This window comes from Vulpes vulpes, chromosome 5 (genome assembly GCF_048418805.1).
Source record: "Vulpes vulpes isolate BD-2025 chromosome 5, VulVul3, whole genome shotgun sequence".
NCBI classification, from domain to species: Eukaryota; Metazoa; Chordata; class Mammalia; order Carnivora; family Canidae; genus Vulpes; species Vulpes vulpes.
Window position 1 is genome coordinate 127,972,931 of NC_132784.1, and position 23,158 is coordinate 127,996,088.

At 47.6% G+C, this 23,158-nt stretch overlaps 1 protein-coding gene across 5 annotated transcripts in view; it reads right to left on the reverse strand.

The window, feature by feature from the left end:
- The window catches only part of LAMB1 (laminin subunit beta 1), a 73,422-nt gene extending 51,390 nt beyond the window's left edge, over window positions 1-22,032 (reverse strand). The window contains exons 1-8 of one of the 5 annotated variants that reach the window (XM_072759972.1): window positions 21,994-22,032; window positions 18,712-18,812; window positions 16,618-16,793; window positions 14,169-14,304; window positions 11,118-11,191; window positions 5,298-5,486; window positions 5,146-5,209; window positions 1,095-1,297 (exon numbers count right to left, since the gene is read on the reverse strand). In XM_072759972.1, coding sequence (XP_072616073.1) covers window positions 1,095-1,297; window positions 5,146-5,209; window positions 5,298-5,486; window positions 11,118-11,129 — 468 coding nt within the window. In that variant the 5' untranslated portion in view covers window positions 11,130-11,191; window positions 14,169-14,304; window positions 16,618-16,793; window positions 18,712-18,812; window positions 21,994-22,032. Of the gene's footprint in view, window positions 1-1,094; window positions 1,298-5,145; window positions 5,210-5,297; window positions 5,487-11,117; window positions 11,192-14,168; window positions 14,305-16,617; window positions 16,794-17,808; window positions 18,040-18,711; window positions 18,813-18,979; window positions 19,407-21,993 lie in introns of those variants that run through there. The other 4 variants (XM_072759971.1, XM_072759970.1, XM_072759968.1 and 1 more) reach the window with 4 other exon arrangements.
- Window positions 22,033-23,158: the final 1,126 nt, after the last annotated feature.

Consider the following 23,158-nt stretch of genomic DNA (forward strand, 5'->3'; position numbering starts at 1 on the left):
AATCAACAACATAATGTTCTATGAGAGCTGTGACAGCGACAGGGCTACAGGACATTAGCTACACGCCAGATTTGTTCTGCTGAAAAATAAACATTATCTACCTAACAGTCTCTGAAAGATGTAGCAACAAGATTACAAGGACACGTCCTCCCTTTAGGCTCTGCTAAAAACACAACTTTATCCATGGCAAGTGTTCTAATTGGAGCAAATGGAAAGCAGAAGTTCAGACAGTTGAATGCACTCAGTCTTGGACCCTCTTAGATGAGGAGTAACAATCTTTGAAAGAGCAAATAGCAAGGAATGAAGACACGCTCTTCATCAAGGGAGGCCTAGTGGCTGATAATGGAAAGAACCCACGAGCAGAGTCCAGAGAGCTCCATTTGAATTTCCATCAGCCACTTCGGGCCCTTCTCACAAGGACAGTTGGTTGAGTAAATCCCGTTCGGCTCTAAAATCCTACAGATCTATAAGAACTACCAGTTCACTTAGAAAGTTGGCTAAATACCCTAACTTTATCCATTTGGCAAATCACCCCAATCCCCAATTTTTAGAAGTACATGAATTGACAACACAGCCTAAAAGTGGGAAAAGAATGAAACTAGAAAAAACACAAAAAGAAACAAAGCCCATTGGATTCCTAAATCATATCCCATGGTTCCAGGTTCAAATGTCCTGGTTCTCCGGGCTGGGCTGGTCACTTTATGCCTCGTAGCATAAAGAAGGGAATGCTTGTGATGTCTAATCTCCCCTAATAGAAAGGAAGACATGATGGCTATTTAGAAAACTTTTTAATCCTTATTGACCAAAAAAAAAAAAAAAAAAAAAAAATCTATGGTAGCAGCGACTGGCTGCAACAATTTCCAAAAATTAATTAATTGTCTCTGACACGAGTAGCCCTTATATTTCTTCTCATAGTCCAAGGAAGTTAGCAAAGAGAAAACCAACCATCAACCACCAGTATGATGCAAAGAGCTTAAAGTCAGTCTGGAAAAATAAAACCCTAGAAACTGTGGAAGGTTTAAGGTAAAACTAGCTTCAGATTGCTTTTTGGAATCATTCATCTAAAGGAGAAAGCCCCCCGAGTGCTTGCTTACCATTCCTTCTACTTCCTCACTGAATCCCTCCACTGGGGCGCATTCGCTGGCATGTCCGTAGCAGAAGCAATTTCCTCGAACCACCATGTCATAAACAGCGTAGTAATACTTCTCTCTGATTTCCATCCTGGAATCCAGAAGGTTATCTCCCAAAGTGTGCAGCTTCACAAACTTGATTCTCAAGTTGGTGATTTTTAAGAGATCTACGAAGGTCACCAAGAAGATGAAAAGTCTGAGCAAACGAGCAGGGCTTCTTTTGCAATTATACAGCCTCTCTTCTCTTTATAGAAAGGCACAACAAATAAAAACGTAAGTTAGATGTTACCCCCTTGCATGATCTAGACGACCATACCAGTAATGCTTAACATAACGTGACAGCCTCTGGAAGAAAGGAGGGTTACGATCTCCTCACCAGTGTAAAAAGAACATTGGGGCTGTTTCAGGAAAAAGCGTGAAAGCACAGAAAATGAAGAACGCAGCTGCATGACTGCCAAAACCCATCGGCCCACAGTGATCTGAACTATTGCAATGCCATCAGGTGCCCACAGCAACCAGTGTCGGCCCCAAAAGCAGAGGATTCCATTCAGGTGGGAGAGGGTTTATCAACACACTCCAATTCTCTTCATTATTATAAGATAGTTAGGATCAAACATTTTTGTGTTAATTTTTGGAGAGAAAAATACTATCTGAAATTTCCCACCACATAGATGAAATCCACGTTGCTAAAACAGATTTAACACTATGGGGGGCACCTGGGTGGCTCAGTGGTTGAGCATCTGCCTTTGGCTCAGGGCATGATCCTGGGGTCCTGGGATCGAGTCCCACATCGGGCTCCCTGCATGGAACCCTACTTGTCTCTCTGCCTGTGTCTCTGCCTCTCTCTCTCTCTGTGTCTCTCATGAATAAATAAAATCTTTTAAAAAAATAATAACACTATGGAATAACCCCTACCTAGGGACAGATCTCCACCACATTTTTACATGATATCAGAGTCCCCCGACTTTTTTGTTCTATTTTGATGGCCGAAGGAGCCCGGTATTAGGAGGTTGGGGCAAGTTGGTTTTTTTCCTAAATATTAAGTCACTTGTAGATCAATTTCTCTTATCTTTTCTTCTCCCTCCTGGGTCTATAGATGTATGCTTATCATAGAAACTGGGCTACCATTTAGCTTCTATAGTCACGGGATAACTCAAGGGATAACTGTTCATCCTTCTCCACCAGTGTTTCCATCAGTGACTAAGTTGCTCTTGTTGAAGTGGACCCCAAAAGACTCACTTGTCCATCAGTCCTCCCCTGTCCTATGTAGCCTAAAATTACTCCTGAGCTTTACTTTGATTTGTGCTGATGCATTCTCATTTCCAACCCAGGACTACAGGGTGTTGGCCCCATGTATCAGAGACTTTCAAAGCCCAAATACAATCTTCACTACTTACAATACATGCATCGCTTACAATGAAGACTATAGAAATGGCTGTGGGTTGAAAGGGAAAGTCCGTGAGTCCATGCATTAAACTTAGGCTCTTTGTAAAATCAAAAACTAAACAGAGAAACCCGTGGTACTACTTAGCTGAATGGAATTTATGAATGCCAACATTTCCTCCTGCACAAATGCTCCTGCACAGAACGAGCACAAGCGCCTATTGACGAGAGGCCAGATGACAAAAGCCGAAGAACAGCTGGAGTATTTAGAAGCCCTTGAACCGATCTTTGTGGAAGCCCTCAGAAGAGCAAATGTGTGCCCTCCACTCTCTCCTAGCACAGTTAAAAACAACCGAGCCCTGTATGATGGACTTTTGGTGTGAGGCAAAAATCCCTTTTGAAGTAAGGCCCCAAGGTCCCAACAATAGGGACAACTAAAGAGACTTCAGTTGTTCCCTTGAACACAAAGTCAATCACAAGCATCATCAGTCAAAACGGATGCCTCTCGAATACAGAAATAGATTTTCTGATGCCGTTTAGCAACGAAAGACAAGGGAATTGTCATGGCGGGGCGTTCCCCAAGTCCCACAGATTTCACCTACAAAGGAGCCAACCATGAGTCCTCTTAGGACTCCATGAGCAATCTGTCATGGAGCCCATGTGGACATTCCCCACAACTGGATTTCGATAGCAGGGGGCGCGGGCCTCACAGCTCGCCCAGAAAAGGCACGGGGCTGGAGGTGCCATAAATATTTGCTTTATAATACAATGAATGAGTAAATCACAGACCAGAGATGGTCTGGGCTACATGTAAAATTAATTTAAGTGGGGAAAAAGCACTTTTCTGGCAATATTTCCTGGATGTTTTCCAATTTACTCTTCCAAGTTTCACGCTGGGTGGTTCTATGGGGCCCTGGTTCCAAACAGGGTCATCCTCAGCTGGAACTATCAGCAAGAATCAGGCCTGCCTCTGCTCAGCTGACCACACCTTAGTAGCAGAAGAGCTACTCTCATCCCCTCCCCTCTGAGGTACAGGCCCAGGCCACACTGGTGGCAACAACAAGACCAGCAGCTGCTTCAACTTGCTGAACACTTTCTGTATGGCAGGCATGTCTGGAGGTCATTTCTAGAACTCATTTTCCCTCCATAGCAATGCTCAAGTCAATATTACGGTCTCTATGTATGGATGAGAAAAAAGAGCCTAAAAAAAAAAAAACAGGTTTAAGCAGCTTCCTTGCTCAAGGTCACAGAGTTATGATCTGTTGGAACTGGGATTTAAACCCAGGTCTGTCGGACTCTAAATCCTATTCTTTCAATTAGTGCATAATTTGCCTCCCAAGATGATCAAACTAATTTTCTAATAATAGAAGCATGGTTGTCACATGTTGGAAAGAGCCCTAAATTCAGAATCATAACATGGGTTCAGAATCTGTCACCTTACGTACACTATTCCAACTCTCTGAGCCTCAGTTTACTCATCTGTTAAATGGAAATACTACCCTCACCTTACTGAGCATATTGAGCATGGCTGACACTTCTGATTCCTGCCTACCCCCCCTCCCCCCGTACTCTTTCTTCTTTTCTTCCTTTGACAAGAAGAGTCCTAGGCAAGAGTGTGAGAAGGCACGTGGCCACCTAGCTAGAGAGGTTTCCCTGTGTGTCCTGAGGTCGGCCATGAACTAATTTTGATCAACAGGATATGAACAGAGGTGATGTACGGCTTCTATGTCATTTGCCCTCTTCTTCCTCCCATTCCCATAGGTTAAGACAACAGCATGGTAGTGCCGATCCAGCTCCAACCATGTAGATGACAAAGACTACAAGACAGAAGGGACCTGGGTGGCCTAACTGCTAGGGTTGCCAGATATAGCAGTAAAAATATAAGCTGCTCAGTTAAATTTGAATTTCAGGTAAACAATATTTTTTCAGTGAAGCCTGTCTCAAACATTACACGGGGCATAGTCACACCAACCACAAATGTTGCATGGGATATCCTTGTACTAGTCACAAATATTACATGGGATCCAGTCATACTAAAAAAAAAATAACTTGCTGTTTATCTTCAATTCAAATTTAACTGGGCATCATCCTTTATTTTATCCAGTAAGCTTACTTGTAGCAATTGAGCTACACTTCTTCTCTGGAAAGCCCTCTTGATGATTTCATAAGAGAGAGATAAACTCCTATTTTATTTGAGCCACCGTATTTTGGGGGACATTTTGTTACAACAGCTTAATCTATACCCTAATTTACATATATAAATATATATAATGTATTTTTAAGAAATATATATAATTTGAAATATAAAATGTTTATATAACTTACATATATTACATTATTTAACATATATTTTATATATATTATACTGAAAAATAAAATAAATATGGTATTATGACCAGCATAATTGTTTGAATACTTATGACATAAATCTTTTACTCTAATCAAAACATGTTCCCCATCAGCAAGGACTTTGATTCCTGCCAATTTTAGGATTGGGTATTGTGAAGATAAAAAGAAATAAAGAGGGTGGATTTAGCACTGAATATTTAGATTCAGGGTAACAGTGCTCTGGGTAAGAGTTCTTCCATGATTGCTGTTTTCCATCAAAGCTTTTATTCGAAAACAAGCTTACTCTGTATCCTTGGACTATAAGGATCTTCTATTCTGAAAGCAGGATCTAAAGCACGAAATATCACCTAAAAATAGATATAAGAGTAATGGGTATTTTTGCAATGATCAAAAAGGATTTGTAAGTAGAATGTAAAACAAAAAAAGCAAACAAACCTCTCCCTCCGTTGAGGGTTCAATGTCGGAATAGCGAGAATCACAGATTATATCATCCACTTTCTTCATGGGGCCAGTGGAAATGCCTGGAAATGAGCTCTCGCAGTCATAGGCAAAGTATCTGTACACGCCCCAGGTTTTCCCAAAGTCAGACGATCGTTCTATCAGCATAGCGGCAGGCCGGAATGTCTAAAGGTGGGTTAGAAAAGGCTCATTTCATGTTTTTTTTTATTGGTAATCTGCTTTTGTTTTTGTTTTTGTTTTTAATGTCAGATGAACATATCACTCAACTGTGCGCCACAAACCCTGACTGCATGTGGTTGGTATTTTGGGTTGTGGCTAGATTTCAAATACTTCAGGCTGTTCCATGGAGCCTCCTCTTGCAGGCAAGTGTTTAGCCTCGAAATGTTGCACTTTCTCCCACCCTAACAGAGATGAGTAAGCTGTTTCTCTTTAGGAGCTGATTATAAGTGGGACTGAATAGCAAAAACTCTTTGGTATAGGCAGTTGGCACCTGTTAGGCTGCGGGCTTGTTCTTCATGTAATCATTCAACAGATGTGCAATGACTGTTGCTCAGTATCGGGCAGTGGTCTGCAGGCCACAGATGGCCCAATGAAGCACCTAGGTATAAATCATTTATGATACAAAACCCCATAGTAGGGTCTCCTGCAGCGTGCTTTGAGGAAGGAGTAACAAACTCGCTATTCCACTCCCCAAAGAACTGAAACAGAGACTTAGACAGATGCTCGTACATGAATGTTCAAAGCGGAGTTCACAATGGCCAAGAGGCAGAAACAACCCAAGTACCCATCAGAGATGAATGGATAAACCAAACACGGTATATACATCCAAAAGAGTATTCTTCAGCCATAAAAAAAAAAAAAAAAGTCGATACTTCCTACATCATGGATAAACCCTGAAACCATTCTACTAAGTGAAAGAAGGTAGACACAAAAGGGCAGATATGGTGTGATTCCACTTATAAAGGAAACGTCTCGAATAGGCAAGTGAACAGAGACAGAAAGTAAATGAGGGGTTTCCAGGGGCTGAGGGGGAGGGGGCCATGGGGAGTTATTGCTTAATGGGTAGAGTTTGGATTTGGGGTGATGAAAAAGTTCTAGAAATACATAGTAGTGATGGTTGTATAACATTGCAAAGACACCTAATGCTACTGCACTGTATACTTGAAAATGGTTAAAATGGCAAATTTTGTATTATGGCTATTTTACCACATACACACACACAAAAGCTAGGGAATGCTCCAGAGCATTCCAGGCATCAAAGTGGACCCTAAAAGGGTAGGTGTTTTCCGGGCAGTGGGTAGAGGTGGCTACAGGTGGCAGAAGAGGTTGGCGAGGGGAGGAAGGAATTGGTTGGCCATACGAAGTGGTTTCCTTTATTTTTCTGCCACGAAAGGGAAACACTGAAAGATTAAATGGACAGAATGAAATGATCAGACTGTAATTTCAGCATGGTTCTGGGACATGGAAAAACAATAAACAAAAAACCAAAGAGACAAAAAAAAAAAAAAAGAAAAACAAAACAAACAAACAAAAAAACCCCCCAAGAGACAAGGAAACCAAGTGAGAAGAAAAAAGAGGAAGGTCTTAACTCCAGCATTACAGCATGGACAGAGAGAAAGGGATGCAATAGGATGCTCTGAAAATTTAGGGGGCTTAGTAAAATATATTGAGTTGTACCTGCTGATCAATCAGGTTTCAGTGGAAAGGGAGAGAAGGAGAGAAACATGGGCACCTGAGCTTGGACAGTGGTGGGGGGCGACTGTACTGCTAACAGCAAAGCCACAGAAGAGAAGGAAGCCATCTGGTTTTGGACTGGTTACAAGTGAGACATCCACAAGGGGACGCCTACTGGACAACTGGAAGCTGGTCTGGCATCCAGCTGCATGAACAGAGCTTGAACCACGGATTTGGGAATCACTGCTGGCGTGCAATATTTGAAACCCCCAAAGATATGATTCCCCACTCTCCCCTCCACCAAAAAGTAAAGGGCAAGATTAAAGAGTCAAAGTCATCGCTCCAGAAAATGCATCAACACGGGGCTAGCCAAAGAAGAGAGTAGAGCCAGGAACCTTCATTACATCATCTCTTAACCTCCTGTTACGGGCCGAATGGTGTCCTCCCCAAATTCTTATGTTGAAGACCTAATCCCCAGCCCCTCAGAATGTGACTGTATTTGGAGACAGGGTCTTTAAATAGGTAATTAAAGCAGAATGACGTCTTACAGTGGGCCCTAATCCCTTGTCACTGGCATCCTTATAAGCAGCAGCAATTAGGATATGGACATGTCCCAGGGAAGACCAAGAGAAGAGAAAAGAAAGACTGCCATCTCCAAGCCAAGGAGAGTGTGGGCAGTGGAAGGCATGTTCCAATGCAGGGGGTACAGAGGGCGGTTGGGCCGGCCCAGCAAACAGAACCCCAACAGACCCTTGCTTCTGAATTAAAACCAATGCTTGGAAGAAATACTCTAAATTTGACTGTTAATGGTGAGACTGGTACATTCCCAGGCCTCCTTCTGCCTTCCTTAATAATCTTGATGGCCTTTTTCATGGATAAAAGGAGACAAGGGTAAGAAAACAGAACGTCACATTTTCAGATTCTTTGACTTACTACTTGCTTGGGTTTTTTCATTTTTATCTATTCCAGAATATAAGAAAATGATAGTTGATTAAACTCGAGAGTATGAGATGAAGGGTTTTTAAGTAAGGGGGAAAAAAAAAAAACCCGAATAATTAACTCAGCCATCAGACCTGCCTCCTGGGTGGTGACATCTGGGGACAGCCCAGCCTGATGTCTCTGTATCAGAAGTGAGCAGAGGAAAAGCCTTACAGCAAGTGCTCGCTGTGCCTCCTTCTCCCTCCCTTCTGGAAACTTCTGAGTCCCAAAGGGCCACTGACGAGTTATCCAATTTCTTGTGGAGTTAGCAAGCTGCTGGAACCCAGGACAACACTGGTCTGTTCAGAGTGGAGGCCCTTCACCCTCTTCACTTACGCATCAACCTGCTACCTCTGAATTTATACTCAATAAAAAGAGCCACGATTTTGGAAACAGCGTGTATATATTTCATAGGTTTCACTGGTGCACGAAAACCCAATCCACCTAAGCCAGCAGCTACCTCCATGGCCAACGTGTGTTCTTCACCACCACCTGCTCCTGCCCTGGCTCCTGTCACTCTATCACCACGCTCCTGCTTCCACAGCTTGGACTTCCAAGAGACCTTTGCTTCATCCCATTCCTTGCCCTCCCTTCTATTGTTCTGCTTCTTATCCTTCTCGGATTTGTGGCTGAACCTTTGATTCCAAATGGCCCAACTGAGGACTCCCAGGAAAGTGGGTGAGGAATCTCCAAGGCAGTCGTGAAGTGGAGGGTAAACAGTATGGTAGCAAGGGGATCGTGTGGGACTTGAAAAAGCATTTCTGGTGATACTTCTGGGAAGAACTGGCTTCAGGGGTGGCTCCTTCCTACATGACAGCCAGGCCCGGCTGCGCGTGAACAGCAGGTGCTCTCCTAGGTGAGCCCCCCATCAACACAGACGTCAACAGGGGCCTCCCCATGAGCCTCGGTTCTCATGGTCCCAGGCCCTCCTCTGTTTCCTCTCAGCCACCTTCCTGAAATCCAGTCTCATTTCCTTGTCAGTGGCTCCCTGTTTCCTATACAGTTCACACCCCTTAGCCAGTAGGCCCAGTCCTTCTGTCATCTGACTCTCCTTCCCCCCCAACCCCCCCTCCCACCTCCCGCACATCTACACCTAAGAAACCCTGTGTGAACTGTCCACCACCAGGGCTTTGCTCTCAAGACAATGTCTCTTGGCAGAATGGTTTTTCTTCCACGCCCTCCCACTGAGATCCTGCTTGGCCCTCCTGGCCTGGGTCACATACAGCCCCAGACCTCTCCTTATGAAGCTTTCTCCTTTATCCCAGGCAAGGATTTATCTCCCCCCTCCTCCGTGCCCAGAATGGACACTGTCTGAACTTCTGCTAGGGCACTTAGCACACTCCATGATAGAAATTATTTGCAAGTCTACGTTCCCCCCTTTTAGTAGATAGGAAGGTCTTGGAGAAAAGCAATGGTGGTATCTTTAAAATCTCCCATAGGACCTAGGGCAGTTTCTTACAAACAGAAGACGGCTGAATTCCTTTATCCACTTACTCATTCAGTAAATATTTGTAGAGTAAGCACTATCTGCTAAGCATCAGCATATGTAAAAATGATCGCATGCCCATCATATGCCAGGTAGCAAGATTACGCCTATTCCCGGAGCAGAGGCCCAGGTCACCCAACCCTAGAGTAGAGGTGTTCTTATTCTTCCATTCTTCCTTCCAAAGAGGAAGCTCTGGCCACACGGGCCAGTAATGGGCAGAATGGGGACTCATACCCAAGCCTGTCCAACCTCCTGGATGTCACTTTTCACACGTGAGCTAGAATCCAAAGGATGAGTTTTCTCTCACCAGCTCCAGTCTGGCAACTCGTACCCATTTCCTCATGTCTCACCGCCTCCTGTTTGACCTTTTGCACTTGTGTGTGCAGTTTCATCTTTGGCCCATTGTACTCATTTGAATGACTATTTAACTACAGACTATGTACCCAAAGGACCTCTGGATATACAGAAACTCAGAACTACCCACATAGGCAAACAACAGATGCCCCTTCTGAAGTAAAAGATAGGACCATCAACATGAGTGACAATAAATTTTGTGTATTTTTAGGCGTCACATAACATGAAGGTAACATCCTCCTGCATGGCTGAGTTTTACTTCTAACGGCCAAGCTCAGGGGTTAATGAAGGGAGGAGGCACAGTGTTGAGTTGCTTCCTGAAAGCACCCCCCACTCCTGCACCCACCCCCTTCCCGCCTTCCCCAGTATCAGGTGTCACCTTGTAAACTTTCCTCTCCATCAGCAACAGGACCTCTGGGGGGATGGGCAGGGGATGACTGGTTCAGGCCTGGAAACCAGCAGTCCGCCATCCCTCCTAGTCATGTTCCAACTTCCGTGCCCATCCATGCTCCCTGGCCTCCAGGCTTTGGTAGAAGACATGGTAGGACTTCCATGGCTACCCACACACATGGTAAAGCTACCCCTGGCACCTTTTCCTAATCTGAGAGGGTACAGATAAGGCCCCCTACTCCAACCAAAAACTACTCAAAGTGATTTTAATCTGAGAAGCAATAGGTAAATTATGGGTTTTATGTGCATCAACATGTACTTTAAGCCATGTGAAGTCTGTCATTTCCAGGCAGCTGCTTATGAAGAAACAAAGGGACTTTGTACAGAGAAATTCCCTAGCCCTGGAGTCATTTTACATCTCTAAAAGAAAAAGGATGAGAAAATCCACATTTAAGAAGGCATACACATTTCTTAAGGAATGGTAAAACTGTTCCCACAAATTTTGCAAACCCTTGCAAATGAAAGATAATACACTTCCTTTTCAGTTACCAAGCTCAGCATTAAAACATCAACACAAGGGATCAGGGATTTACTCTCCAGATGTTTTATTGTGGTTTGGGAGAGAGTCAAAGCTGCCTCTCTCCGTGGGGAAATAAAAAGAGATCTAATTAAAAGTTTACAGTTGAATTACCTTAGAATAGAGGCGCTCTCTCTCCTTCTTGCCATGAAGATAGAGTATTTGTTAAACATAGTTATTCATGCCCATCTTAAAAAGCTGCTCAATTATCCCAATTTATGGCAACAATAATATTTAAGTTCCCATTTAGGCCGACTCACAACAGACCTCCATACCGAAAAGGGAATTACGCCGTGCTCCTAACGTGTCATTTGAGAGAAAGCTATGAACTCCTTACCTTGAAAGTCATGATGAGATGAGTAAAATGGAATTCTGCTTCCAAATCCAGTTGGATAGTTACATTTTCCACACCTACAGGACATTTTTTAGAAATAAAAAAGGAAATGGTAAGGTAAACAGGGCCATCTGTGAACAGTTGGGACGATTTTCTTAAATTCTCCTCATGCCCCTCCCTAAAATCCTCCTTGCATTCTCTCTGGATATGAAGCTGAAGACTTGGTTTGGGTGGTAAGGCACAAAATCAGAAGGATTCTCCGGTTTTCCCCAAGTCATTCCAGAGATCGCCATATTGAATCTACTCACCAGAACAAGACATCTCACAGGATGCCTCTAGTTACTATCAAGTAAGACAGCTTTTGCTGAGGAAAAAAGTAAAACATCTTCCCAATCCTCCAAGCCAAGCGACTCTCCAAGGAGAAGGGGGGGGGGGGTCACTTCCTGTGCACAGTAGGGGTTCAGCTTGCAACCTAAAGCAGGGGACCTGATCCTCCTCCAGGAAAAACACAAATATTCCTTTTTTTAAATGCAGCCGCAAAGAAAATAAATAAGATATTAGTTATGCTCCCATTTAGAAAGACCTATCCCTGATGGGGATGCCTTTGGATGCATCACCACAACGGAGAGACAATGCCAGAGACAAAGAATCGGCCAAATAAATAAACTGGCCCAGAACAAATACTAACATCTTCCCTTTCAGGGGGAAGCCTGAACAAACAAATGAGCCTTTGCACCATGCCCCGAGGGTGGGTCAGTCCCACGTTAACACACTAAAAAGGCCACTGGAATTCCAGAGACTGAAAGTACCTCCTCCTCTCTAATACCTCAGGCCCTCCAGCCTGCCAGTTTGCTAATGGAGACCTCTTGCATGTTTCCTGTGCTTGAGAGAGCTTTTGGGGTCCACCTTCTAGAGCAAAAGAAGTCTTAAAGCCGGGATGACAGGAATGTGTCAGAATGAATCATGTCAGGGGCTGGTGTATTTTCAGGAAACCAGTAGGACTTCTGAAATAAACTCTCCCACTGGAAAACTGCCAAGCCAATTGTAGGGGGTGAGGGGTGGTCACCGAAACGGATATGAGTTAGTTGGAATGTTAAAGAAAAACATTATAATCACACTAACTAACCTTATCTAACTTATTAAAAAGAGCCATATTAAAACCTGACTCTGGACATTTCGGAGTGAAATGTTAGCTCAGCCACTATGTGTCCTCTTCTCTCCCAGGCTTTCAAAAAACCTGCCATATTTGTTCAAAATGAAGATAACAGAATAATGTAAAGTACAAACAAGACCAGTACCCTTTCTGTAACATAAGAACATACGCTGCAATGCGCGCCCCAAAAGCACATTCCATTTTAGATTTATAACCTGATAACGCATTACAGTTTTTTTAATACGGGAAGAAAAGTCCACAGGGAAAAGAAACAAGAGGATTCTTTCACGGGGTATTTGATTTGTGTCAGACCTAGGGAGAGATCATCAGGAAGGGGAGGTGAAAACTAGATTTACACCCCAAGCCTGGTTCTTTGACTGAACACCGATAATTTAATGCCGCCACCTAAATCTCAACTTGGACAAAATCCACAGAAAATGGATAAAATCACATCCATAAAGAACAGGGTAGGAACAATCAGTCTGATTTTCCGAAGACCAGGCTTCAGCTGAACCTCCTCTAATCTCCTGTGACAGAGAATACAAGCCCCTCTACTCGAAAATCCGTCTTTCTGGCATTTGGCCTCTCTTGCTCCACAAATTCAAAGTTGCAGAAATTGATGAACTCCTGATGTGACCAAGAAAAACCCTCCCCTGGAAGTACAGCACGTGATGAACAGTTTTCCTATCAACTTGATGCTAAGGTTGAGGCGTCCTTCTAATTGTCTTTTCCCGTCACTGGAAGAACGCGGGCAGTCAGGACATGCTCTTGCTGTTTGGAATAAGCTCTATGCTATTGCAGAAGTCTTCTGTGATTTAAGTGCAGAGTTACAGAAACTTCTCTTTCACACTGAACGATCAACCCAGATAACCTCCTCTAAGAATGGATAACACTCTAATCGGCACATGTGCTCTGAAGAGCAGTCTGTCTCAGTCTGGTAACCAATGCAGTGCCAAGGCTGACCAATGAATAATCAACCCTTCCCGGAAACCAACAGTCTTCTAGAAAGTAAGTGTAACCTCGTAGTCAATGACAAGGAAGCCTATTAAGGGAGTTCCTCTTTACAGAACGTTAACCGACAGCAAGCATCCGAAAGCTTCCCAGGGGTAGGGCACAGAGTAGAGAGATCCAGCAGAGTCCATGCTCTCGATGGCCAATCCTAGGTATGCTTCTTGGAGGGCCAGAATTCTCATAACTTTCTGGAGGGTCTAATGGTACCATTGCTACTTAAGAGACATAATAACTCTACCTTTATGTCCCAAAGTTCAGCATTCAAGTTTGAAGCAAATGCAAAACTACCTGGGGCTTAGTTTCCCAGCGAAGTAACATCCCATTCGAAGAGTCTCCTAAACCCAAACCCAAAAGCAAAAAAGGGGAAAAGGGGTTGGATTCACATACTCACTAGAAAAATTGAGTTGGGGTCATATCCAGGTTGACAGAGTCTTTGAAATATTACATCTAGTGCTGATTCATTGTACTATTACTGGATTTTCTCTAGATGGAGAAGGTGGTGATGGTAAGCTAGGGGCTGGTTCTGTCCTTTCCTCAGGGGTTCGATCAAAATGGAAGATGCTCTATTTTGTGGAAGATTAAGGGCCATGCAAGGCCTTCTCACACAACCAACAGATATATCCTGCCCCCACACAGATTCCCCTGGGATGAGGACTACGAAATACCCCTCTGGTCTAGCATGAAAGACTGCTTTCTCATAGAGAGTGAATGTTGCAGGAAGAAAGATCAGATTTTCCCCCGAAAAGTTAGTGCTTCAGGCAGTAAATCTGCCAAAGGCCATAATTACAGGGCAGAGAAACCAATCAAGATGACCAATACCCAGGACCTGTAAACCCCTTCCAGGTGACCAATCACACTCCATGGAACTTGTTTCCACACCAACCACATACCATTTTCAGATTGCCACCAAATCTTAAGGCGGTTTGGAGCAAATGTAGTGACCACATTTTCAATGAGATGACTGTCAGGATTGAGGGTCTCGTGATAAGGATCTTGTGAATTGCAGATGAAGCATTTTTTGTCCTCCTGGAAGAAAAGTGTGTTTCATGAGTCTAAGAAGCAATCATTCTTACACACACACACACCCAAAATTAAGTCCACAGTGCAAGAATCACACGTACTTGCTTCAAGAAAAATCCACGTGCCAAAATTACTTATGTGACATATAATAGGCCTTTAGCTTTTTAACTTATGGAGTATGAATGACTTTTGAAAATCTCCTCCACTCTTGTAAATTCAAGGTCAAAAGTAAAAGCAGGCATTGTTTCCACAAGCTATTAATTTAATCGAAATGAACTTTCAAGGCATAAGCCTTCCTCTCCATGAAAAGCTAGAGAAGCTTACTCTTCAAGTTAAATGCAGAAGAGGTATTAGAGAGTTTTTGCTGACATAAAGCAAACTGAAAAATGAAAAGGAAAGAAAAAAAGAACAATTCCCTTGGCCTGATTATCTAAAACCTACATAAGGCAGAGGCCAAGTATTAGGCAGATGTATTTAAGAAGCTTTGGGAAATACAGAACCAGTTTTCTCAGCTTCTGCTCTGCCCCAGCACTGAATCTGTGGCTGCAGCTTGTTGTAGGCAAACCTACAAACTGCTCAGAATATTTAGAAGTGGGTACCAGGCTGTCTTGCTGTATTGGAAGCACTGAGACCAATTCAAAGAGCGTCAACACGGACCTCAATAAAGCTCAGAATGGCATCTACAGAGAGCCACAGGTATCTCACATTTGAGTAGGAGTGATATTCTGATAAGGACGCTAACAACAGATTGTACTTCTAGGTCTGTATTTATTTAGCTACTGGTTATCCTCTTCCTTCCAAAAGGATTTAGGGACTAGCAAGATGTACTAAGAAAAAAGAGAGAAAAAGAAGTCAGGAATGCAATGAGACCCTGGACAAAATACTTAAGATTCCTGCTTCGATTTTCAGACCCATTAAATGTTTGAGAGAAGTGCACACCCAGTCCCTTTCTTTAGGCTCTGATATCTGTAAAGAGCACTCCACACTTTCATGGCTAATCACATCAACCGGAGAGTCTGCCTCTACTTGGCTTTTAAGACAAACGCTGCAAATTCTCATTCTGGTCAAAGCCGGTTTCAGAATCTGGTGATTCATTTACAGGATATCCTCGCCTCTGAGGTAAATGTTAACATAATATTTTAGGTAAAATGTACATGCTAATATTAGACAAGGTAATGTCGACTGCCTTCATTAACTTGTAGTCAAGGAAACTAATACCAGAACAATTACCAGAACTTAAAAAAAGTTTAATTATAGCCACCCTTCTAATCAGGAGGAAGCAGTCTAGACATCTCCGTATAAACCTGGAAGCAAATGAGCAGAATCCACTTTACCGCATTCCTTTGGTTTAATTTATCAGGTCTCCAGTCTCTGCTTTGTAAAAGTGACTCCATTTTAAGGCATCCGTGGTACAAACCACACAACACTGACCTACTCCCAAAGGGCAGGGACACAGCTAGGTAGAGAGACCAAAATTGGAGGGATCAGCTCTGGCGCTTGCCCTGCATGTTAGACTAGCTGCCTTTTGCTTGCTTTAGAGACCAGAAATACCGGTCTACTTTAACAAAACAAAACAAAACAAAAAAACAAAAACAAATTTTCATGGAAAAAGCTTCTGATTCGAAGCAGTTTGTTTTGGGTCCTTTGTTTTGTTGTTGTTTTTAAAATTAGTTTTGACTTTGCAAGAACGTGACCTTTGAAATCTATGATCGAGGCACCCTGAAATTTCATTTTGGTTCTCCTCTATCAGGGTACCATGGCAACCAGGGCATTTTTGAAAAAGTATCTAATAGAGGCAGGTGGGGAACAGCACCACATGAGAGAAAATCAGGTTCAGTGATTGGAGTGACCTTGCAAGGTGTCTCTGCGCGGCCATACCCTTTATCCAAAGGAAACAGGAAACACCCAAGATCACCACTCAGCGTAAGAAAGAAGAGGATAAACTATCTTTTATGCACATTTCCAAGAAGGTCAGATTTAAAATAAAGACAAAACCAAGAACGCTCAGGACTTTTGAAGTCTCTGGGTCAGGATTCCGGGCAGGGGCCAGGTCTGCCTGCAGCCCGGCCTTTCCATACTGACTATACCCTTGGTGGAGGCGGCAGGAAATGTTTGGCGGATACAACTGTGCAAACTGAGATGGTGAAAAAAAAAAAAAAAAAAGAGGGGGGTGAGCAACCAGTCTAATCCCGGGACTCCCCGACTGGCTGCGCTTCCTCTCTGGCTAGCGGGCAGGATGTGGAGTCCCCAGGGCCCGGCCCCTAGGTCGCGCGCGGCAGGAGGCGGCGCGCAGAGCCTGGAGCTGGTCTCCGCCCTCACCTGGAGGTGGCTGACGATACAGTAGGGCTCAGGCTTGTGCAGCCCGCACGTCGAGGTCACCGAGAGCCTCTGCGCCCGGCCGATGAGAAGGTCGCCGGTGGCGGGGTAGCAGCTGCCCTCCGCGCAGCCGTAGCTGAATTCGGGTTCTTGAGCGCGCACCTGGGCTCCGCACAGGGCTGTGGAAAGGGCAGGCGACGGGGCAGGTGGGGGCGAGGGCACAGGAAGGGAGCGAGCCCGAGCAAAAGGAACAAGCAGGGGTGGGAACAGAGCAGGGTCGTTGGAGAGCAGAACGCGCCGGAAAGAGGCACACGGGGAAGATGAGCGAGGGAGGGGCCGGGACGTGGAGAGGGTTCGGGGACAGACACGATGTCACGCTTGTCCAGCAGCCCTGGACCGCATTCCCGGGTGACCCACGGACACCCAAGCCCGCCCAGATCTGCCCCCCGGGGGGAGGGGAGGCAGCTCCAGCCGCAAAGGGCAGATGTGCGGACCAGCCGCCTCGATGCGCCTGTGCCTGGACCTGCGCGCAGGGAGGCGAGAGCCCAAAAACCCACGCGCGCGCGGTCGGCGGTGAGCGCACGAGCCTCGGTGCCCGCGGCAGCCCGCGCATCTTCGGTGCGAAGCCGGGTGCGCGCGGGTGCGGGTGCGCGCGCGGGTGCGCGCGCGTGCACGCTCGGGGGTCCCGGGCGCTCCGCGGGGGGCGAGGCAGCGGGACTCGCAGGGGGCGCCGCTTCCCCGGCAAGGGGCGCGTGGACCAGTCCCTGCGGCTTTGGAGCCGCTTCAACGCTTCGTCATTCCCGGGAAGCGCCCGGTCCAGCTGTTTCTGGCGCCATCCGGGGGCCAACGGCGACGGTTAATTGAAGCCACATGGCCCCAATCTGTTCCCGGGGCCGAGCGCAGGCTCAGCCCGAACACCTCGCTGGGAACGCGGCTCCGGGGAGCCCTCGGCGGCAGCCCCCACCCCCGCCCCGGGAAGCCTGCGCCCCGCAGCGAGGGCCGCGCCGGGGTCCCGGGTCTCTCCGGGGCGCGCAGTGCCCAGGAGGCGGCTCCGCGGCGATCGTCGCGCGCCGACCTCCGCCGCCACCAGCCCTCTCCGACCCCCCAGGCCCGCCGGGAGCCGGGCAGGCGGCCTCGGGGTCGCCCTCCGTCCGCGCCCCCGCGCCCCGCCCGCCCGCCCGCCCGCGGGGTTACCTGCGAAGCTGAAAGCGAGCACCTGGAGCGGCCCCATGGCAGCGCCCGCAGCCGCGGCCGCGCGGAGCGAGGGGAGCACGCGCCGCCGCCCCGGGCCCCCGCTCGCCCTCGCTGGAGGTGGAGGAGACGGAGGGGGGAGAACCCGAAAGAAGAGCGGACGTCAGGGGGAGGAGAGGCCCCTCCAGGTCCTGCCGCTCCCGCGGGGGGGGCGGGGGGTCGCGCGGCCGCCGGGTCCTCTCCGCCGTGCGAGCGCCGTCCCCGCCGCCGGCAGCCCGAGCCCAAAGAAGGGAATTAGAAAGTTTCGCCTCGGGAGGAACCGGGGGAGGCGCCTCCGCTCATGCGCACACGGAGCAGGGGCCGAGGGGGCGGGCGGCGGCGGCGGCGGCGGCGGCCGGGGAGGGGGTGAGGCCGGGCCACCCTCCTACCCTCCCACCCTCCCGGGGCGCCGCTTTTGTCTTAGGGCCGCGCCGCGGTGGCCGCGGGCTGCGCGCTGTCCCGGGGGCCGGGGTGGGGGTAGGGGTGGGGGAGGGGGAGGGCTGCGGGGCCGCCCGCGGGGGGGCGGCGGCGTCGGGGCGGGTGGCCGATGTAGGTGCGGGGCGCGGGGTGCGGGGCGCCGGCGCAGGGGGCGGGCGTCGGGGCGGGGGGTCGAGGCACGTGTGGGGGGCGGGGCCGCCCCCGGGGGCACGCGGCGAGGGGCCGGGGGTGCGCGCGGGGGGCGGCCGGTCTGGGGGCGCGCGGCCGAGGGGGGGCGGGGTGCGTGGCGCCGGCTGCGGGGCCGCCCCCGGGGGCGCGCGGCGAGGGGCCCGGGGGGCGCGGGGGCGGCGGCGTCGGGGCGGGTGGCCGAGGTAGGTGCGGGGCGCGCGCGGGGGAGGGGAGGGGAGGGGAGGGGGCCGCGGGACCTACCGCGCGCTGGGGCGTTCACACTTGCAAGGAGTGAGTCACGGAAGGGCACCGGGGAAGGCGGCTTAACCCTTTGGAAACGGAGGGTCGACCTGTCAGGCTTGCTGCGGAGAGGGAAGGGCACCGGTGTCCCCGGGCTCGGCGGGACCCGACGTCTCCCAGTGTCCCGGCGGCGGCGGGGGATCTGCCCTTCCCCGGGCTCCCTGCGCGCGCATCTGTTCGGGACCCGCCTGTGGCCCCTGCCGCCCAGGTGGCCGCCGCACTGGGTTACCCACTTAATTCCTTTTTTTTTTTTTTTTTTTTTGATCTCCTTCTTGCTGTCATTCAGGGAATTTCTCCAATGACACTACTGTTGGTGAGGCTTTTCCCCATCTCACCGTGACAGGGTTGATTCACGCACGCACGAGACACAACCGCCACGAAGCGCCACCTCGGCAGCTCTAGAGAGGAGCTAACTCCACGGTAGACAAGTGGGGGGGGGGGCGAGCACTGCATCTGGTTAATGCAGAAGCTCACCCAGCTCCCGGGGGTTGGGGCGGGAAGAGAGGCTGGCGTAGGGCCACCCTTCCAGTGACAGCCCGATTCTGCTGCCCTAGCAGAGGATGGAGTCAAAGCTGGGTTTGTGGCAAAAGTGCCCTGCGTGTGGGGAGCATCGTTAGCTGCCAGTCCAGCTGGGAATCTGCCTGCTTTTAGTCCCCCCCGGGGAGGGGAGAAGGGTTTAAGTGGCTAGTTGGTCAGCGTTTAACTTCACTGCAATGAAGTAGGGCCCAGGGAAGGTTTAATCATTAGACCGCAGAGTAAAGCTGCTTTATGGGTTTCTAAACCTCCTCTGTGCGGCGGGAGGCAGTAGCCTCAGGTCTTGGTGATATATTAATTATTCACTAAATCAGCACTTGCCCTGTTGCAGCCCCAGGAGAGGTTTGCCTCCAAGCAACAATGTCCAGGCTCCCAGGTGCTGGCTGGCGGGCCCCGACCACACAGAGAAAGCAGGTGCCGTCATGAGCCTTTAACATCGCAATGGAGGGTCTGCAGAGCTTAATTAAAAAAAATATTCGGAGGCAACTGCTTCTCCCTCCTTGTTGAGCTCTTAATACCCTGGGCCAAAGTTGCTTATTAGTTTTTCATCCGTACACATGGCAAGCGTCGTTCAGTTCTGCCTCTCGCAGGAGCCTGGCTTCTGCTTTGACCTCGGCTGAGCCCTCCCGCCCTCCCTGCTACTCAGCAGTGATTTTTGTCCCTGGGCAGTGTCTTCTCGTAGATCGTAAGGAGTTAACCCTTCAGCACTGTTCTAAAGCCCAGGGCTCTGACCACCTCACTCTCAGGGGCAAACGTAACGTTACCAAGAAAGTTAGGAGGCTTGTCGAGGGTTTCCTAACACGTATGTGCAGGGGATAATGCGTATCATACACGTGCACCGTCCAGCCATTCCCTCTGAGTTTGTCTCCATTTCCCATCCCGGAATGTACTTCTGTTCTGGAAGTGTGTGCCCTCCTCTGCCCTCTTAAGGGCACTGCTCTCACATGCAAACTGCTCGATTTATGCATCTTAAGGGAAAAAACCAGAACCGGTCTCTATTCTCTACAATTCTTTCCTCCTCTTGACTTCTTAACCCATGAGCTCGAATGGATAGTCTGCTCTTCTGTTTCCTCTTGGTTGCGCATTCCATCCTAATAGGACCTCCATCTCCACCTGTGGTCCCAGTGATGCCCACGGACCCTCTAACCGCCAAGCACAGCGGTCTTTTCCCTACTGGTCTCTTTGTGGCTTATCTCACGTGATCACTCCCTTCTTGAGACTTTTTCCCTTGACTTCCAGGACACAATTCCAAAATTTTCCCCATAGGACTCTGACTCCCCCCTATCCCACTTCTCTTTCCCTTAAACATAGATGCTCCCAAAGGAGCTTCTTTTTCCTCTAAACAGTCTCATTCATGCGCCACCTCCCCACACCTTAGCCTTAGTACTTCCTACATCTGTAACTCTAGCTCATACCTTGCGTGCAATTTACGTCCAATTTCTAACAGCCTATTGAGTAGCTCCACTTTGATAGCCCATAAGTACCTGCCTTGCAAAACTGAACTTGTCTCCCCACCCATCCTCTCTAGAACAAAATGTGTGCTATTTCTAATGTCTGTTATTGGCACTGTGCTCCACCTCTGCGCTCAGGGTGAGCCTGGGAACAGGACTAGCTATAGGATTTGTAGGGCCCAGTGCATGATGAAAATGAGCATGTGGGCCCTTTGTTTAAAAATTAGTGGTTTCAAGATGTTGACAGAGCATTAAGCCAAGCCCGAGACCCTAAAGATTCCCACGTCTTTAAACCCAGCCCGGCCTAGGACTCCTGTTGGACATTCCCCTCTCCTTACCTTTCCCTAGCACGAGGTTCCTGTCCTTTCTATTTTGCTAGCAGCTAGCCACCATATTCCATTGCTCTAACATCATCACCCTGCCCAACATCATCTGTCCTCACGTCGGTCTGAACCCCTGCCAGAGCCCCTCTGGCTGCTGTGACTATTCCAAAGTCTCCCCTTCTTGTCCAATCCTCCCTGACATCACTAGGATTTCTGAGGCACGTTTTGATTACATCATTCTCTTGTTCGAAAGCCTTCAATAGCTTCCCTCTGCCCATATGAGCTGCTTAAAGTTGCCTGTTCAGGACAGACTTTATACTTTGGCTCTCTGCTCCATGGACCCTCGGTGACCTCATCAGCTTGGTGAACTAGACCGTGCATCTTAAAAGCCTCTGCTTACAGAGTTCCTCTCTTCCCTCTCTCCACCCCCAACTCTGTCCACCAGCACCTTATAAAAGCCTGTTCCGGCGTAAATGACCTAATGCTGTAACTATTTGTTTATGCTCTTATCTCCAATAGACAGGGAGATGAGGCCAGCTATTGTGCAACATTGATTTGTGCATAAACACCGCCTAATGTGACGGGGGCACATCGTAGGTGCTCAATAAATGTTTCTTGAATGCAAGTAAATAAAGACTAGTCTCCATGTTCATGAAACGTCTTTAAATCTTAAATGTTCACTTTCTACCTCGCATGCGTTTAGAGTCAAGCAGAACGAGAAATATCACCAAACTGGAGTTCGTTTTAGGAATACTTCCACATTTCACTCAGGCACAAATTCTTCCTCTCTGTTCTATTTCCTACAGCTTCCTCTGGTTTCTGAAGAGGTTACAAATTTAGAAGGAATGAATCACTTTTGTTAGTGGAGCTCCTTGAGGCTTTCCTCCCGCTGACACGACCCTTACCCTTCTTTTCCATTCCATACGTGTACTCACCTGGCGCGCTACCTGCTGCATCATAAGGCAGTCTTTACTGGAAAGTTCTGCAGCATTCTGAATGGCAGATGGGACTGCAAATTGTTGGCTCCTTTGACTCAGAATATGTAAGAGTTGTTTCTCTGAGGCATTATTTGAAGGAAAAACAAGAACTGCTTTCAAGGTCACCTTCATAGTCTTAGAATGCCACTTATGTGTCTCATTTCAAATCCTGGAATGACGTGAAACAAACCAGGATGTCACGTTCTAGACTTTGACCTTTTGGTTCTAAAACCTGGCTGTTGACGTAACATTGTTCCCATGAAAAATACTAGATTTGTGCTGTTTTGAAAATTAGATTTAAGTGTGCTTTGCGAGATTCAGAAGGGAGCTAAGAAAAAGTTCAATGACCAGGAAAATTCAGAACAAATGTCACATAGCACTTTCTACATATCCCTTTTAGAATGTGTGGGACAGGAATTTGTAATTTTGTGTTAAACGCCCTTGTCCTTAGGAGCTCTTTGAGGGCAGGTGCCGTGTTTTATTGGAATTTGTATTCCCATCCGGTAGCAGTTTTTGGTGTACCAAATACACTCAAAATCTGCTTGCTGGATAAATAACAAAAATCGAACCTTTCCTTATGACCATTAATGGAGCACATAAGGGTGCTATCACCTTCTAGAAGATGGAAGACCTGAATCAAGCAGTGCATCGTGGCATTTTGTCTTGGACCATACAATAGAAACTGTTATTTGGGCTTGTCGTAATATCCCCTTGTCTGGTAACACCAGCCAGAGGTTTTTGAAGGACTTAATCCTCTGACATTGTCAGCCCACATAATCTGGATGGGGCCAATCCCACCATGGGCTCCAGTATTTGGTTCAGGATGGGTATACAACTCATCTTTTCCAATTAAGTGATTGCTGGGATTTTTCTGGGAGACAAAATCTCTTTCCCCCTGGACATGGAGTTATCTGGATGGAACTAGTGGAAGCCCCTTGAGACCAGGGCTAACCACAGAGGAAGGCAGCCCCTTAAGGACCATCTTGGAATACCCTGATCCTGCTATGCCTGAAGCCAGCAGACATTACACAAGCCAAGACATTTTCCTGGATATGTAGCACAAGAGAGTTTAAACCTTTGTTGTTTATAGCCTGAGATCCAGGAGGTTTTTGTTTGAAACTGC